At 30.2% G+C, this 19,616-nt stretch overlaps 1 protein-coding gene across 1 annotated transcript; it reads left to right on the plus strand.

Annotated features, from left to right (window-relative positions):
* Window positions 1-247: 247 nt before the first annotated feature.
* Window positions 248-18,305, plus strand: LOC125064389 (elongation of very long chain fatty acids protein 7-like). Its single transcript, XM_047671381.1, has 7 exons — window positions 248-294; window positions 14,032-14,100; window positions 14,250-14,437; window positions 15,025-15,102; window positions 15,323-15,412; window positions 16,086-16,295; window positions 16,854-18,305. Exons 2-7 carry the CDS (start codon window positions 14,046-14,048, stop codon window positions 17,262-17,264), a joined length of 1,032 nt encoding a protein of 343 aa, XP_047527337.1. The 5' UTR covers window positions 248-294; window positions 14,032-14,045; the 3' UTR covers window positions 17,265-18,305.
* The last annotated feature ends 1,311 nt before the right edge of the window (window positions 18,306-19,616 follow it).

Consider the following 19,616-nt stretch of genomic DNA (forward strand, 5'->3'; position numbering starts at 1 on the left):
AAATCATTGAATTAAATACCATCTCGTCAAAATACTAAAACAATCTTATTTAACATGTATAATCAATCAGAATAAAATACATTAATATCCTATAAATAGTACAAGATCGAGTCATTGTTAATAATGTTTCAACTATTTTGAAATGTTGTTTTAAGGACTAAAAACATCTCTATAATAAATTGTATTAGGTTTACAACTGGGACAAGTGTCTGAGTTTCGTTGCGTGTATTTCTCCCGGTCGATAATCCGCAGTCCCAGTCAAACCTTCATAGTGAACGGAGTGTAAACCCACAGGTGAGTACAATTTAGTCGATATTTTACCCGATGTTACGTGATTATAAAATGAAATCGTTGTTATGTCAAAAAGGAATTTCGATTCTATTATAATTTAAAGCGAGAGTGTAATCCGTTGATTTCTACACTAAAAAAATTTATTGTGAATTTTCAAAGTTAATTTATAAACACAACTCCTTTCTGATTTATTAAAAAGTGAACTTCTATATTCTTTTGTTATTATTATTTTAAACAAATGACTGATAATATCATTTTTATTTATACTTAAACGTATTGTGATCGTTGTGAACGTAAACATTATATAACGTTTACGCTGTATTTTTCTTTTCAAGATTTTTCTTTGCATTTTCAATTGATTTATTGAAACTTCTTTTTAGTGACAAGAATTATCATTATCTTTTTTCGGTGTTTTGTGACTTTATTTATTACGTAACCAAAGGTTGTGTTGTATTCGATTAAAAAATTTATACAGTAACTAAATGTTTAGCTTATCTTTTTAAACTAAAAATAACTGTTGAAAAATTTATTCCGAAAAATAATTTAAAGATAATTTCTACTTATGAAGTGTATTTATGTGCGAGATTTTTTTTACTTAGCAAATTGCTTTTACAGACCTAGCCTATTCTGCGACAAAACTTAGAACTGTGAGTCATAAATTTATAAAATTTGCATAATGCTTTTACGTTAGGTATAACTGAATACCAGTTAATTTTATTTTTTTTGTGAACATACATAAAAGGTCTGTAGTAATATCTACTGATTTTAAAAAGTATTTGACTTAACTACTTTAAAATCTTATTTCTTGACTTCGAAAATGAATATAAATAATTTGATTACGTAAGTTTTTCATTTTTCATAATAAAAAAAAAACTTCATAATAACGATAGTTGACATTTAGCTCGCTATAGAACTTAAGAAATTTTGTGATGAATGAATATCTCGATGAAACCTGCATGTACGCAAAACAGTGTGACATAAGAATATTCTATCCACCTACAGTGGAACTTAAACTAATACGCGTATTTCGTACAGCAGAGCGAGTAATAAATATTTCCTTGAAAAATAAGAATTTTGAATAATACAAATTTTTCAAATTGTATAATTTATATTTTTCTTAAACGTATTTATAATATTATTTTAATGACAGTTCATCGCAAACGCAATACGGTTTTTATTAAATATATTTTTTATTGTGAAACTGTTACACGCTGTTGAAGCCATACATGTTAGAATAGGTGTTGTTCGTATTACTCTTTGAACAGACTATAAAACATTAGTTTAAATTAGATCAGCTGACGTCTGTTTACATTTACAAAAAAAGTTTATTTTATCTAAACAAATAAACTTTTTGAATATCGAGCGTGATTAATTGACCGTTCAGCGAACACTTATAGAAAGCCAATATCATTATCAGAAGTTTTTTCTTACTTATAATAGTTAGGCAGACTGACAAATAACCCCCTGATGATAAGAGGCTCATCCAAACAGACACTGCAGGAAATATTATGGTTTTTTTTTATGATATCGGTAGGCGGACGAGCAAATGGGCTACATGATTGTAAGTGGTCACCGCCCATAGACAATGGCGTTGTAAGAAATATTAACCATTCCTTACATCACAAATGCGCCACCAAACTTGAGAACAAAGATATTACGTCCCTTGTGCCTGTAGTTACTAGCTCACTCACCCTTCAAACCGGAACACAACAATACTGAATACTGCTGTTTGGCGGTAGATGGGTGGGTGGTACATACCCAGACGGGCTTGCACAAAGCCCTACCACCAATTAAATCGTCAATAGGGGATGCAACAATACTAAGTATTTCTGTTAAGTTGAATATGTGATGTGTTGGTGGTATCAAAGAAGGGTTTACCGCCAAGTAAATAATTTGAAGTTTTTTGATACCGGGTTTACTAATATTTAATTAGGATAATGTTTTCGTTTCATACATTTGCCATTATGATTGACCTTTATCGCTACCGCCGATCGTAGCATGAAGATATAAAGCCTATAAAATTGTTCCCAATTAGTCTGGTAGTTCATTGTTTAAACAAATTACTTTAAAACACAAGTATACATTGAAATAAATAATAATTCAATTAATTACGTTAATTGAATTATTATTTATTTAAAAAAAATAAAAAATAATATGATTTAACAGTTTGTCAACGTCGCACAGGACAAAGGACTCCTCTACTTATGTTGAGAACTTTCCTATATTTTTGATTTTCTTGGAGCTTGTACACATTTGTTAGAACTTTATCCAGCATGTGTATCCTCCTATATAAATTATATTAATAATAATTAAATATAATTAATTTATTTGTAAAATATAAACATATATAATATGACTTTTAAAGCTAGTTAAGTTTTTCTTAGTAAATGTTTTAAGCAGAAATATAAACCTTGACAAAATGTTTGTTTTCGTCTTTATATCAACAATAATAATATATTTATACAATATTTAATCAAATAATACAACGATAATATTATAACAATATTTTATCCTGCTAGCAAATTTTAAATTTATGTATTCGTTATTTTGAAAACGAGAGATATTATTTATTTATTTCAAAGTATTAATGAAATACGAAATCGGCAATAGACATGATGCATTAAAAAACTGATAAACAAAGATGTATAAAAATACGGTGAGACTTTTTTTAAATCGTTAATTAGTTAGGTTATAATGTAGAAACTATTACTTATTTAAATAACACGAATAATAATTACATAGTAAGTAAGTCGTAAATGCGATGAACTATCCCATCCGAAAACACTAACGTTAGTCTTTTTCTTATACGCAGAACATTTTCATGTGTCTACCTTAAAAAACACTAAGAAATTCCATACAAATTTTCAACTTAAGTTTCCCTCTCATAAGTTATGAATGTTCAAAAAACTTTTAACAACTGTCTTTAAATCATTAACAGAAGCCTTAATACTGATTTCCATATTTCTAACATCAGAAACGAAAACAAATATACAAGCTTTCAATCCCATTCAAACCCCTTCAGGAAGTGAATTTTGAAAAAATAATATCTTATTTGTAACGAACATTCCACAACGAATTCCTGTGCAAAATTCCATCATTATAAATCCAACGGTTTAGTCTGCACGTATTATATAAGGCAGATATTTTAAAAGAAGATTCTGTTACTTTAAGCTCTTTATAATAATAATTATTATTATTATTTAACGATTATTAAATTATTTATAATAATATAAAATTAAACGTTCTTGATATATATACAACGATAACTGTTATTAAAACAATAGCTTTTATTTCAGGCAATTAAACCAACCCATAAAAATAAACACAATTAAAATTCTATTTATATTTAACAATGGGTTGCTAAGTTTTAAATAAATAAAAATTAAAAAAAAAATAAGTCTTTAAAAAACCAAATACAATTAAATTGGCATGGGACCGTCTCGAATGTATTCTATTTAGCATAAGCAGCCTGTAAATTATCCCACTGCTGAGCTAAAGGCCTCCTCTCCCTTTGAGGAGAAGGTTTGGAGCATATTCTACGTCGCTGGTGCAGGTTTCCTCACGATGTTTTCCTTCACCGCCGAGCACGAGATGAATTATAAACACAAATTAAGCACATGAAAATTCAGTAGTGCCTGCCTGGGTTTGAACCCGAAATCATCGGTTAAGATGCACGCGTTCTGTATTCTATACTCAACACAATATATTCACACACAAAACACATACAGAAAGCTGTGCCTGATTTTATTTATTTATTTAATTAGGCAAACCAACAAATAAACCATCGGAATATAAAGTTCTATCAGCGGAACAATACATAATATTACGTGAATAAACTCAACGGAACTTTACAAACAATCTGAATTTGAAACGATATTGATACAAATATTAAAACAAAATAGTGAGTTATTTAGTTGATTGTGATGATTGCAGGATGATAATATTTGCAAATGTATTCTATTTTTAAATTTAAACCAACCACAGATTAAGTCTATTTAGTCTAATTAACGGTAAAACTTAATTATAATAAAGTATCAATATCAACCAATCCAAATACATATTTCATTTTTTTTCTACTTAATGAAAAACTACACGATATTCATATTATAAAAATATACGTATTTACTTTGTTGTATATTATATTCTACCACCAAGCAGTAAAATTAGTATCGTTGTGTTCCGGTTTTAAGGGTGAATGAGCCAGTGTAAATATAGGCACATAACAACTGTTTGTCGTTATTGGGGTGAAGTTTTAATTTCATATAAATCGGATAGTATCTCCACAATCATAGTTTATTTAGTCTATTGTTTTGTTATATTGTTTACATTGATTCCTTTATAATTTAAATTTGAGTATATAAAACAAAAATTTGCAAGGCAATATATCTTTATATATCATGATACATTTAACCGCGTATTTTTAAGTGAAATTTATAATCGTTATTATTATTTTAGCTAAGGTTTATACGAATACATCAACTAAACATAATATATTTTAAAAAATAGTACGTGGCTCGCATATTTATAGGCGTTACACTTTATTAATTAAATCCCCATAGTAATGTTTTACCTTGATCAAATGATGATATCATTCAAAACTTCTGTATGTATGAATAAAATAATTGTAATCAACTTCAAGAATAACCTCTGGAGTTTTTATCTGGAATTATATCTGGCGTTTTAAGTCTAAACAATCGTAAGTCGCTTTTATTGTTACGACTATTCGATATAAATATAGTAATTCTACGTATGTTCCGTAGATTTTGTTTATAATACGTCAGATATCAGCACTTTGCAAGGAAGCCAAAACCGATTTTACGTACCGAAGTTTGTGGAAGGTCGAGGCCACTAAATTGAATTGAATACTGAGAAATTTTACCGCAATGCGGCAATCTTTTAAGCTTTCATAATTGAACAGATAATCGTGTTATCAAATAGTTCATAGTAACCACCTGCTTTGGCTTTGAATGATGCAGTGGATTTTTTTGGATCGGGCAAAAATAAAATGTTATTTTAAATTGTGTTACGTAGGCACGTATGGAGTTTAAACATTACCTTTATTCAACGTAGGCTTAACTAAATTTTATAAACACGCGAGCTACGCGACTTTTATTAGCACGGATTTTTACTTAGGTACTGTTATTTATTTATTCATTTTTTGCACATGGTACATATAGCTTGAGTTGGGTTGCTTTCAAAGGCGACGTTATTGCTTACTGTAGTCTTAAAGAGTTTATGGAAAATGCTTATGAAACAAACAAGAGCATTAAGGAAGTAGTGTTCCTTGAATATAACTGAGAACTGTTTAATACTGCGATAGTATAATTTCGTCTAGTAGTTTTAGTTCTAGCTAGCTTAAAACGGCGGATGTGTCACGATCCCGGTCCGTGTCGAAGATGGCCATTACAGTAGTTTTATTGGGCAAGAATCCCACATAACGGGATTCCCCATGCAGGGGCTAAGTCCCATTCTAAATTTTTCCACAGCGTGATAGAAAAATAGTTAGCTTAAAAAGGGATCCCAAATATCTCGTTGAGATTACAACCTAAGATACTTAAAACCCGGGCCTTGGCAATTAAAGTTTGGCCAATTGGGTTTATTTTAAACTTCTGCAAATATGTCGAATATCCAGTCACAGTTAGAAATCTGGAAGTTAGCAATGCTTTCAGTCTCGTTCCTGATATTTTTTCTTTCGAGTCAGATTGCTGTGTCATCGAGTTATAAGATCAATGGAGTAGAAATCGCAAACTCTTGTGCACAATAATATGTTCTGCACTGTTGGCCGTCTCGTTACTGAATCCGATAAGGAGGATATCTTAAATGTTGACATTTTGACATATTACACATACTTATACATAAATAATCCTCTATTAAAGTTGTCCTAAATAATTCTAAGCTAGAATTTTGGAGTGAGTGAATCTCGTCACAATAATTTAAAAAAAAGTTTTCCTAAATTACTTGTAAAGATTTAAAGTGATATAGCACCAAAGATTGAATTTTTACTTGAAATCTCCTTGATTTTGAGTATTGATTTCTAACTTTTAAATATATATTTTTTTCGTAAATTCTATTATTTTATTTAAATATTTGTTTACTATACCACAGAAGCACCCTTGCAAATGATCAATCAAACTAAAGCAAATGGATGGAGCGTTTTTTTATTATTTTTACATTATAGATCGGCATAATATTGGAAGTCGGCTGTTTGGAAAGAGCTGTAAGATCTAAGAGAAAAAAGAATCCACAAAAATCTTCTGAAGCAACTCAATTTTTCCTTCTATTGCCCTTTATTTTTGATATAATTAACAAACAAAATAGTGAAGCGGACTTTCTTGTATGTTATCGAAGTGCTTAATCTCGAAACTTTAGCATGATTTTCACATTTTCATCAGGTTTCAATGTTTACACGATACGGAATAAACTTGAACCAGTTGCATGACGTGATAATATATTGCTTTAATAGATTTAATAAATAATATGATTTGTCACGTTTCTTTAGGCTGCGACTACGCCTTTAAATACGTTATAATAGATCAAAGAACGAATGACCCGGTAAACTGGAATAAATTGCTATAAATAATTAGTTTAAACTTTCAAAGATAATCGTGTTAGTAGATTTGTATACAAAGATTTTCGTAATCACTATGAATACAATAAAGGTACGAGTGACCGGGAAACCTCACTGGAGCCAGGCAAATGACCTGAAACGACTCACTCGACATACTACCATTCAATGACAACTTCATTATTCGATCTGCCAGACGAATGTGAACTTTATAACGTCAACAATAGGATCTTAAGTTATATATTAGATCGAGGTGTTGCAATTTTATGCGTTCGTTATGCTTTGAAAATGACCTCTCAATCACTTTGAGGTGTACTATAAATCATAATAAATGACATTGGCAATGAATTGGCGTGTAGTTTGTAATGGTAGTTTAACGGGTATAACTGACCTGCAGATCGTAATGCAGTTTCGAGATAAATCAGTTACGATATTTGCGAGCAAATGATGTGTCTCTTGCATTATTGATTAGTCATTTTCTTCAGGCTAAGCATGGATTTATGGAGTAATTATTTTTGTATCTAGCTAAGGTATGATGATTTTAGTAATTCAAATTATGTGTTGTACGTAGTTAGTGTCATAAAAATGGAATACAGCAAATTATACGATTGATCCAGTATACAATCAATTTCTAAAATAAATAAAATCGTTTGACCTAATTGACTATCAACTCGCACCCAAATAACTGAATCAAGAAAGTGAAATTTGGTACGTACTTTTATTTTATAGCGTAAGAATCAGCTTGGATTTTTTTTTGGAAATTTCAACTTTATGGAGGGAGTTAATTATCGCTAGTCTAAAATAAATGTTTTATTTTATAAATAAGTGACGAAGACTTTCGTACACTACACTTATCACTTAAGTATAATAGATATTTCGATGGGACGGAAATTCAACACGACTAGAGAGTAATCAAGAGTAGGATAAATGGCTTAGGCCTAAGTTACCCCAAATTTGAGTCCAGGAGTCTTATGAGATATAACTCATAAAACATGCACTCTGTGTGTGATGCAGTCGACAGACTACAACACAGATAGAGCAACCATCTTAAATATTATTAAAAAATAACGTCTACAGATAATAAATATGATGTTCATTAAACAAATGTAACGTTAACTTTATTAATTTTAAAATTATTTATCCATGATTGATGATATTAAGGAAATGCTCCTACTTTATAAAGAATGTCGTATGTTAAAATTTTCGTTTTTGAGTTGATAACGGCGCACCAAATAAGATAAATTATTCCATGTACAGCTTAGTTTTATTTTAGCCAAAACTTTTGAGTGTTAATAATAGACTTGTTAAAAATGCGTTCACAATAAACATTGGAGACACGTTCCAAAATAATCTTTCAAAGCAATACAATAGCATTCAATAGCTGAACGTATTTGAAAAGATTTAGAACCAGTTTATCGATACACACTACAAATTTGGCATAGCGTCATTTATCTTTCTACATAATAAGGATTAGAGCACGAACTCATGGACAACTGCAAGGCGATTTTATAAGAATTAAATTCGTGTCTCGCTCGTGAAATCTTGACATTCGATTTACGGTGTTACGTTTTATAAAAATTAGAATTACTATAGTCAATGTCACGCTCGTGTCCTGCGGTGAGTTTCTTTATATAGAATAGCTCCACTGGCATATACTAATACTCTATTGACATAGTCAAGTAACGACTGAAAACTTTTTGATTGCCAAAATACTATAAGTGGTAAATACTTTTGAATACAGTGAACCTCGAGTTGTGCTGCCTTTGACCGATGAAATAACTGTTAACAAAAACTGTATAACAATTAGTAAAGCGCTTTTTTTGCATATAATATTAAAAATGCGTAATTTTAGATCGGTATTGAGTTAAAAATATATTTATATTTTTTTAGTTTTCCTAGAGTCACTTCTCTACATTTATAACTAAATCTCTACAATGTAACTACTTCTAATAATACTAAGAGGCAAGTAATGATTGTCATTCTGAACGATTTCATCTAATACCAACTTTCGCTTTGTAAATGATCTACATTTCATTTCAAAGCAATAAAGATAATATAAAATAAAAAATATATTATAATATGGTATTTAACATATTATACAAGAAATTAAATGTATAGAGCTTAGTACCATTTTTAATAACATTGTGTTATATTGTGTTAGATTAAATGCCGAGAGCCCAGTGGTTAGAACGCGTGCATCTTAACCGATGATTTCGGGCTCAATCCCAGGCGGAGGCACCACTGAATTTTCATGTGCTTAATTTGTGTTTATAATTTATCTCGTGCTCGGCGGTGAAAGAAAACATCGTGAGGAAACCTGCATGTGTCTAATTTCGACGGAATTCTGCCACATGTGTATTCCAGCAACCCGCATTGGAGCAGCGTGGTGGAATATGTTCCAAACGTTCTCCTCAAAGGGAGAGGAGAGGATGCCTTAGTCCAGCAGTGGGAAAATTACATACTGCTTATGTGTTATATTTATTATTATTCTAGAAAACAGTTTATAGTGATGCAACACACCTTTATATAGGTATTTAAGCTTGTAAATAAATGTTTTGTAATATGGTTACAGTTCACACTATTGTTAACTGTATTTACAATTTCTAATATATTTCAAAAATCCAATATTAATATGAGGTATTTAAGTTCGTATTCATATGAATACAATGAATCTGGTTTATTATTAATATACAATTATGAAATTATAAAGGTAGTTGGGTCAATGACTAGTTTTATGAGTTTACTTATAATATTATAACACTTCATAGTACTTATCTATACATATAATACAATTGGAGTGTCCGTTTGTAATATTAAAATAACCGCGTTTTACTAAATGCATATGTATACACGGTACATATACCAAAATATATTTTTTTACAATTTTGGTCTGTCTGTTTGTTCCGGCTAATCTCGGGAACAACTGGACCGATTCTGACGGGACTTTCACTGGCAGAAAGCTGATGTAATAAGAAGTAACTTAAGCTACAACAATAACTTTTTTAAAATTCAAACGCGTACAAAGCCACGGGAACAGCTAGTCAACCATAAAAAGAAACCTAGCTTCTAATCTTTGATGCGAAATGTCTATTGACACAACTTGCAATCTTGGTATGACGGTCCGTCATACCAAGACCTCTTTCTGACGTTGACTTTCAAATTTATCATCTTTTTTGGACACGATTTATCGATAGAGATAACAATTAGCACATCTCTTCGCATTACCATTTTTAAAGTTTTCAAATCAATGTTGCTGTTGATTTAATTTTCTTAAAGTAGTAAAGAAATTACTGTCTGTAATCTTCTTCCTGATGAGAAAGAGTCTTCTGTCCTATTGAGAGCAATATAAGGTTAGAAATGTTTACCACTCAACTAAATTATCGATTTATGAATATACACAATACACATCTCATCCGACACTTAGAAATTTTCCTTAAAATATTTTTATTCACGAGCAAGAGTCGAATTACAAACACATATTCATATAGTATACTAACCTTAATGTAAATATTATTTTTTTATAAGAGAAAATAATATACATTTTCCGAAATGGTTGTAGAGTTGAAATATTGAAGATTTAAAAATGCTCTACAATAGAGATTACTTTAATAAATTACATTTAATTTGAAGTCAGTGATACTTGCTCGGATTGAATATTATGTATATTCTCATAGCTCTTAATTTTATCTTATTTTCAATAAGCGATCTATAATTAAGCTACATTATCAAATCTGTACATCGTTTTCGAATTAAAAATAATATATTATTTCATGAGGATGCTATATACGGTTATTACGGCTTACGGCTATATATTGTAGTAACGAGCAATTCCAGTAACGGTTGCTTGCAATGCGAAACATTTTGCAGATGTGATCATAAACAAATACATGATTATAAACCACGTAGATCCAAAAGATAACACATCACAGGGAGCACCTGATACACAAATACGTATTACAAATGTAATTGCAGATACAGTGCCAGAAATTTGTATCACAACTTGACTATTGTAAAACATGACAAGATTATCACAACTTACAGTCACGTGTCGACGTATAAAAAAATATACGTCACATTTAAAACAATTAACAGTCTGTCAATATTTATTGCTAAGAAAAAGCCTCCTTTTAGTTTAATCCACCTCGCTGTTTTAAATTGGATACCCATGTCGAATAATTTCATATAACACCTGCAGGTTACCTCACGATGATATATTTAACCGCTGAGCTCTTATATACTCGTACACGCATGAAAAATCTAGAACACTTTTCCTTGGTTTGAGCCCACATTCTTCGTTTAGGGCTGCCAGTGCTTAGGCCACATGGCCCTCTCGGGTCACTTGGATATAAGCCAAATTTAATAAAACAAGCGAATAAACATGAAATACGACCACTTATTCGGTCATCCTCCTCTTTTTATGAATTGACTTCTACCAAAAATAAAAAGATGTTTTACTGACAGTTACGTAGATACAGGGATGGATAAAGTTAGTTGATTCGTAAAACACATTTAATTTAGCCTGATAATATACCTACTGCTACTTTAAACGGTGTTCCCTCGTCAAGCCTGAAGCCATAAAACATTCGTCGATACTATTCTGCGATTTGAAAATCAGGTCGCATTGTGAATAAAAATAAAGTAACTAATACATTAGTTCGTCTACAAACGTAACGTTTATAATAAATATAAATAATATGAGTTGAAACGAAGTGGAACAGTGGACAAAGTCACGGGCAGACTGCTTATTTGAAACTGATTAATATTGACAAATTTCCATGAACTTACTTATACAGAATACGTATTTGTTTATGTATGGTCCCGTTTCTTTCATCACGTCTAAAATGATTTAATCAGCAACCCAACATTATTTTAATAACCCTGTCATTGTATGTAATAACTGAATTAATTTTCCACAATATCAATAGGTACGGGAGACAATGTGAAAGAATACTGTTTCGAAGAGCGTCAAATGTAACATCATTAGGATGAACAGATCTCATTGCTTACGATGTAACTTGTTATCGAGACTAATTCTGCAATAGACGCAATCTAAGTGGACTGGCCTAAAGTTAGGTTCTCTGAATAAATCTCACGTGTAAAAGTATAAAAATAACGGTAATCGAGTATTTACGCATAGACCACGTAATTTTCTCTTCAAATCGCGAGAAGACCTTAGCCACACATATTATATTATATTATATTATATTATAGCCATATTCACACACTTAAGATAAAGTACTGCCCGGCCTATATGCATCGCGCGTATTTGTTTTACTATATTTATATCTTAATTACAACCTAGACTAAATATGTATGCCCTATATTATTTAAACCTCGGCTAATGAAAGCAATGACTGGAAATTTAACAAGAGGCTTAAGTGCTTAATTAAGGTCGCAACCTCTAGCAGTCAAGTAACATTTGACCTTTGCAAAGTGTAAGCTTGGTTGAAAAATTAATATTTTAAATGGTTTTATTTGCAATCTCACCGCAATTCTTTGGTATATATTTTAAAGTAGACTTGAATTGTAACTGAGAGATGTTTGAAGTACTGATTGGGGTATTCGTATACAAATACCTAATAACAAATATCTCTAATATTCATTATGAAGAAGCAACATCATCTCCTTTGTTTAATATAAAGTGAATTGTTAGAAATTAATTATTTCTGAAAGATTAAAAACGTGTTACCGAATTATTTCTAATATGACATTATGTTTGACGCGTTTGTCAAATAATCCACAAATTTTAATGTTTGGGAGAATTTTGAATGCTTGTCAAGCTCATTTTAACATTTTTTTGAGCTATGAAAATCTTCTAAATATAGTATGGGTTTGTAGGATTTGTATCAACTTAACTAAACTTCTGCTTTTACCCCTGATCTTCAAAACATATCGGAAAGGCCGCGTTATCGCTTAAACATATGAATGCCCTTGTCGTGCTCTGTTCGCGGCTCGGTGAACTTTCCTCAGGGTGTAAGAGAGTAAAACACGTTTAAACATAATATACCAACGGTTTTACCAATTAAAGTTGTCGGATTAACCTATTAACTGATAGTAATCGACGACAAAATTTATATAAATAACATCGTCAATTTAAATCTACCAGGAGTTTTGAGATTGTATGCAGAGGATACCTGCCTCGTTTACTTTGCTCGTTTTATTTATAGTATCATATCAACAAAAAGACCTAGCCTTATTGCATAAATAAAAGGGAAACCCTTACAATTTTCTAACAATAAATACAAGAAAAATCAATTTAAGTAAAATTGTAAAATTCTTGTTAATAAAGATCTTAATCTCAAATGGCGGCCATTACGCATTGTGATATTATGGAAGAAATATGTCAGAATTTTACCATATGGTTGTCAAACAAAACCAAATCAATTAATAGAGCGCATTCTTGTGAAATCTTACAAAGATTTTGTTGACCATGATTGTTGTTACACGTGTACTTTACAAACATTTCAAACATTTAATGACATACATTCGTATAATATGTATCACATTGATCTCATTATCTTGAGGAATTCACTGATGTACTCGTAATACTAGTTTCTTGGCTGTCACATTAGACTAGTTTTCCATAAAACCCCCTATGTTTTACCTTCAGATAAATATCAATCTCAAGCTACAGCAAGCTAACAAAGCTCGAACCGGTTTCACTGACTGTTTGGTTTTGTAAATTGTTTCTTAGTAAATAAATGAATGAGATTAATTAATCATTATTTACACTCTCAATATAATGCATATGTTATAAAAACAATTGAGTCGATATTTTAATTAAGCATATGAAGTTTTGTATAATTAATCAAGTATTTACTAATACGTTAAGAGGTCACTATGTTTCTTTGTTTCTTCCAAATAAAAAAAAAATACTATTAGTATTATAATTTATATTGAAATGAAAATGCGTCAAACTAATACGTGTTGACTTTCAGTCAGGATATTATATTGTGATTTTGTTCAAGACTTCTTGAATATTTTTTTTAATTATCGCATCCTCGTATTCATACATCTTTAATAAGTAAGGGTAATCTTAACACCTATGTGAGTAAATAATAAAACTAAATCAAACATAAAATATTACAGATAACAATCTTACAAAGAAGGATACTATATAAATGACGTATTTTGACAAGCACGTCTCTTATATGACAAACAATTTCGTTTTACAGATTGCGGTCAAAACATGAGTTATTTGGAAAAAATGGATCGCTACTTGGATTCCTTGAAAGTCGGCAAGAGTAAGACATTTTTATATACATTTTCATTGTACTGTTGAAGATATAAAACCGAATTGAAGATCAATGTAACATGTATCAAAATATGTTTAAATTCATTTTATAATATAATTTTATATGAAGATATTTTTAAAGGATAAATTTTTTTTAAGGTGCAATGGTAGATTCGTGGTTCATGATGTCGAGCCCAATGCCGATATTGTCTGTTGTGGTGCTGTACCTACTATTCATAAGGATCGGACCGAGGGTGATGAAGAACCGATCTCCGCTGCGGATGAATAAACTCATTAGCTATTACAACGCTTCGCAAGTCGTGCTTGCTACCATGATTTGTATGAAGGTGAATCGATAGTTACTGATAGAAGAATAACGTACATCTTACCGGTTTAGTATAACATAAGAATTACATTTTAGAAATTGTTCAAAATTTACCAGGTCCCACTTGGTTATATTGTTGGGATATTTTGCATACAACCACTTCTCGTGACTTAATTTAAGTAGTCGCTCTGCTTTGAGCCTTTGAAGAAGTTATGAAATAACATCGTATTTTTATTCTAATAAAATTTGCTTCGTCTTCATAGAGTTGCGGATTTCTGTTACTAATGCATTAGAATTAATTGTTGGTGTTATGTAAGGAGCTGCCATGAGAAAATCAAGTAAATTATATCCATCTTCGTTAATAAAACAATAATTTTAATAAATTTAACGTTATTTTAAAATAATTGCATCATCACGAGGACGGTAAAGAAGTGAACCGTAAATTAAACCAACAATTGAAGCAAACTAAAAGTGCGTTATATATGAACATACCTCATACCTCTGATAAAAAAAAATTAATACTATGATTGATATATGATTATATATATGATTATTTATTGAATCGTACTTTTCTTATATAACTCAATCAATTTTTATCATTATTTTCAGGTGTTTAAGTTAAATCTCTTTAGAGATGGTATATTGTATGCAGGGTGTAGATATCCGTCCAACTCGCAAAATCCAATGGTAAGTCTAATTTAATAGATTTGTATGTACATATATTCTCATATTATCACAACAACTTTGTTGAGATATTTTATTTAAAAAGTCTCTTATTTGTTTGTGGTTTTATATTAAAATTAGATTTGAAAAACATCCTGGCACGATGCTATCATCATGGGACTATTCCCAGCTCAACTTTAACAACGATGCCAAAAATTTAACAGTTATTTTCTTACTGTTTCAGCTACTAGATTTAGGCTGGTGGTATTTTTTTGCAAAATTCACCGAACTTCTAGATACAGTATTCTTCGTGTTAAGAAAGAAAGATAAGCAGGTAATATAATTTGTTATATAAGATATTTAATGTTAACATGCACTTAGTAAAAAATGTGAAGCCGATATGGCATAGTTGTCAGACGTGAATCTTAACTACTAAGTTCATGTGCCTAATTTGTGTTAATAATTCATCTCGGTCTCGTCAGTGAACGAAAACATCTTGAGAAAATTTGCATGTGTTGAATAAAATTACGATACATCTGTTTCTACCAATCCTCATTAAAGCTACCTGTTGATTATCTTCAAACTATCTCCCCAAGAAGGCCTAGTAGTGGCAAATTACAATTGGTAACTTTAAAGTGTATGCGAAACATAAATTGTTTGAACAAAACATTTTTAGCACTTGGTTTTCTTCAAAAACAACACAAAAATCGAACTATCAATATTGTTATTGCCCTGAGAACAACAATACCATACAGCGTTTTCTTTTCATCTTAACCTGTCTAGCTTTGAAATGCATTTTACGGTATCATTTTATCAGAATTTTGATCATTTATTGGTTTTTAAGTACTTAAAACTGCATTAAACTCTATGTGATCATAATACTACTTGCTTTATTTGCTCTGCATTAAATTATTTGTTGATCTATTTCTAACATAATTTAGAACTCTAGTCATCCTTCAAACCGAACTCAACGTTGCTAGCATTAATCTTAAGTATTAATCTTCCAGCTGACTTTCCTCCACGTTTATCACCACGTGATCATGGCTCTGTACTCGTGGAGCTACCTTAAGTTTGCAGCTGGTGGGGAGGGAGCTATTCTTGCACTCTTGAACTCAATCGTCCATGTGGTTATGTACACTTATTATTTACTGTCAGGCTTGGGACCAAGGTTTCAAAAGTACTTATGGTGGAAGAAGTACGTTACTAAGATGCAACTGGTAAGTTTTTATTTATTAATTATATACTGTAAATCTGAACGCCAAAATCTATAAAACTTTTATCTTTATAATACTCTATGGTACTTTTAAGCAACGACACAATAAATGTCTAACTGATACAGTAAATCTAATAAAAATAACGTACATAATGCTCTACACAGCTAATCCACTTATAAATTATGTTTGTACGTACGTTAATCAAAAATATGCTTAATATCAAGAAGCTATTTCGAAAGTTTTCATGTGTCTTTGTTAGTTATTTATAAAAATAACTAAGTCGTTATAAAGAAAAAATCTATTCAAATAATGATTCAAAAGTTTTATATTATTATAGCCCATAAAAAGAATGGACACAAAAACTAGGTACAATATTTCAACTAAAATTAAGTTGATGATTTGACCCAAATATAACAGATGAATTTAAATAAAATTTGAATAAGCAAAAATTCTGCGAAATTCTTATATGCATAAATTACACTTTACCTTTATGTACTTAAATCTATTAACACATCTTCAAGAGACTTATGCGGATTACTAATAAATAGCTTTAAATTTCAGATTCAGTTCATATTGATGCTCTCCTACTGCGCTTGGACATACAACTCGCCTAGATGTCAATACGCTACTGGATTCACGTATTTCATATCCGCTAACGTTACTATTTTCCTTTTACTGTTCCTAAACTTTTATTCTAAGAGCTATAAGATTAAGAAAGAATCTAAGAAAGAAAATACAAATACTTCAAACGGTTTTAATAAGCAAAATGGTGTGACAGAAAAGTGTGAAACGAAAGAAAATGGGGTCTGTCGAGAGGAAAATAATGATAATCCGAGTATTGAAGAGATACCATTCGAAGTCAATAAAGCTTGCGGCGACTATATAAAAGATGGCAAAGTGTTCCTTACGAGGCGTACCGCTAAAGCAACATACGGACCGGAGTACGATTTCGACAGCATAATAAAAAAATGATTTTCCAGATTTGATCATTGATTTAGATTGTTCATTTGAGACTGATGTTGTGATGCTGAAGATGGATATTCTATTATAGCCTAAATTAGAAGTTAATACGGATTAGTTGTATGGGGTTTAGACTAGAGCTACTTTAAATCTTAATCTTAATCGCTTTGGTGGTTTTTGAAAGCATTGGACGTAGGATTTTATCACACAAACAAACAAGGTTATGCAATATTTGAACATATAATATAATAGCGTAAGCATTTACTTCATTCTCGACATGTCGGGATTCATCTTATTCTAGTAAAAAAGTTTGCATTATTTGAAAATTGTAAAAGAGAATTGCGTGGTGATTTGTATAAATATGTCTAGTTAGTGTCGCAAACGTTTCGTCTTTTGTTTTAAATTGTTTAATAATTTCATCTCATTTCACTTCAATGCTTTTTACATCTGTTTTTATACTTATCGCTATTTGATTTGTAATGTCGTCGTTTCTATGCATCTGTATCTGATTGCTTGTTCATTTAAAAACGTAATAGTATCACATTTAGGTTCAATATTGCTACTATTGTTAAGCGACGGTGTGACAGAAACCTATCAGAGATCACCAGTGCCTTTTAATATGTACTTATAATTAAAATTAAGCTTGATTCCTTTCGCCATTTTGCAGACGCAGGGTAATATTTAAATGAGAATATTATGATGTCATAGTCGCGTAGTATTAAATCTGGTACAAATATTAAATAAAAACTCGAATGTATGAAGTATATTATTATGATTATATTAAAATTTAAGAATATAAACTGTTAATGAAGGAAAGTAACGACAGATAATAATAACGAAGGTTAATATTATGAATGATATGTAAATAAATATTTAATTAAAAAAAAAAAAAAACACGTTCTGTTACATACATAAATTACAATTAAATAATAATTACTTTTATTATTACAATGTTCTTTGTAAAGTTTTGTAACGTGAAATAAAAATTTACAATTATTTATATAAATATATATATATCAACGAATGTAAACTAAGGATATTATTTTGAATACATCGAAGCAGATATGATTAGAAAATATACAATTTTTGTCCATTAAAATTTGCTTATTCTTATGAATTACAGCATATCGTACATAGATTTAAAAAAAAAAAGAAGAAATAGTTTATAAGTTTCTAAATATCAGTGAGAGGATACGCTTTACAAAATTAGTTTCATTATTAAATAGTTATTGAATTTTTAAATATTTATTATAATGCAAATCGCACAACTATTGTAAAACAAAACAATATTAATGTAATGAAAAAAAAAATAATGATTAGAAAATAAATAATGATTAACAAAACGTCCTTGTATGAATACTGATATAATAAGGAGAATGGTTTTATTTATTCGAATATCATAGACTGTGCATGCTTATAGTATCTTCTTTCAATATAATATTCCAATAGAAATGACTTTAACGATTTCATTTTAAGCTACTTTTTACACATAATTGATTAGTTTTTTTTTTTTTTTTTAATTTAAAATTCATTTTTGGTTTTACAGTCCAAGGTATAGAATTATTCAGACACAATTTCAATTCTAACTAGAATTTATAATTCATTTTTGGGTTTTACAGTCCAAGGTATAGAATTATTCAGAAACAATTTCAAGAAGATAAAAGTTTTTCAATTCAAACATTATACTAAATATCAGTGGGTATTTTGGATAAGTTTTTCAAAAAAATGCGCTTACATCGGTAAATATGAGTTGTGAACAGTTGGATTCAATTAAATTAATGAATGAATATATTAGACTACACAATTAAAATAAATATCTTATTTTAAACGTATATTATATAAGCTTTTTCGAAGTCATTTTTTTTCTGATTCGCGAATAAATCCTTGGTAAGGTCAACCATACAATCTTATTATTATTAAATTAAGGTAAACAAAATGAAATGTTACTTAGACATAGTGTCTTAATAAAGAATACGAATTACGAACTACTGTTTTTCCACCTAAACATTCATACTGCTGTTAATCAAACGAATACCTGTCCTCTCTAGGTCTGGGTAGGTACCACCCACTCATCAGATATCCTGCCACCAAATAGCAAACCTTAATATTTGTACTCCAGTTTGAAAGATGAGTAAGCCTGTATTACCACAGATATAGGGGACGAAACATCTTCGCACATAGGAATGGTGGTGCGTTGGCGATGTAGAGTTTATTTGACCACTTACCATCAGGTGGCCCAAGTACACGTCCATCAATCTATAATATAAAAATGTAATCTAAGGTAGGTCACGTGCAAACAAAATAATTATAATACTAATGATAAACGAAGAAAACTATTTATAACCTACCTCTTTCTAGCCTTAA

Source organism: Vanessa atalanta, chromosome 5 (genome assembly GCF_905147765.1).
Source record: "Vanessa atalanta chromosome 5, ilVanAtal1.2, whole genome shotgun sequence".
Taxonomy (NCBI): domain Eukaryota; kingdom Metazoa; phylum Arthropoda; class Insecta; order Lepidoptera; family Nymphalidae; genus Vanessa; species Vanessa atalanta.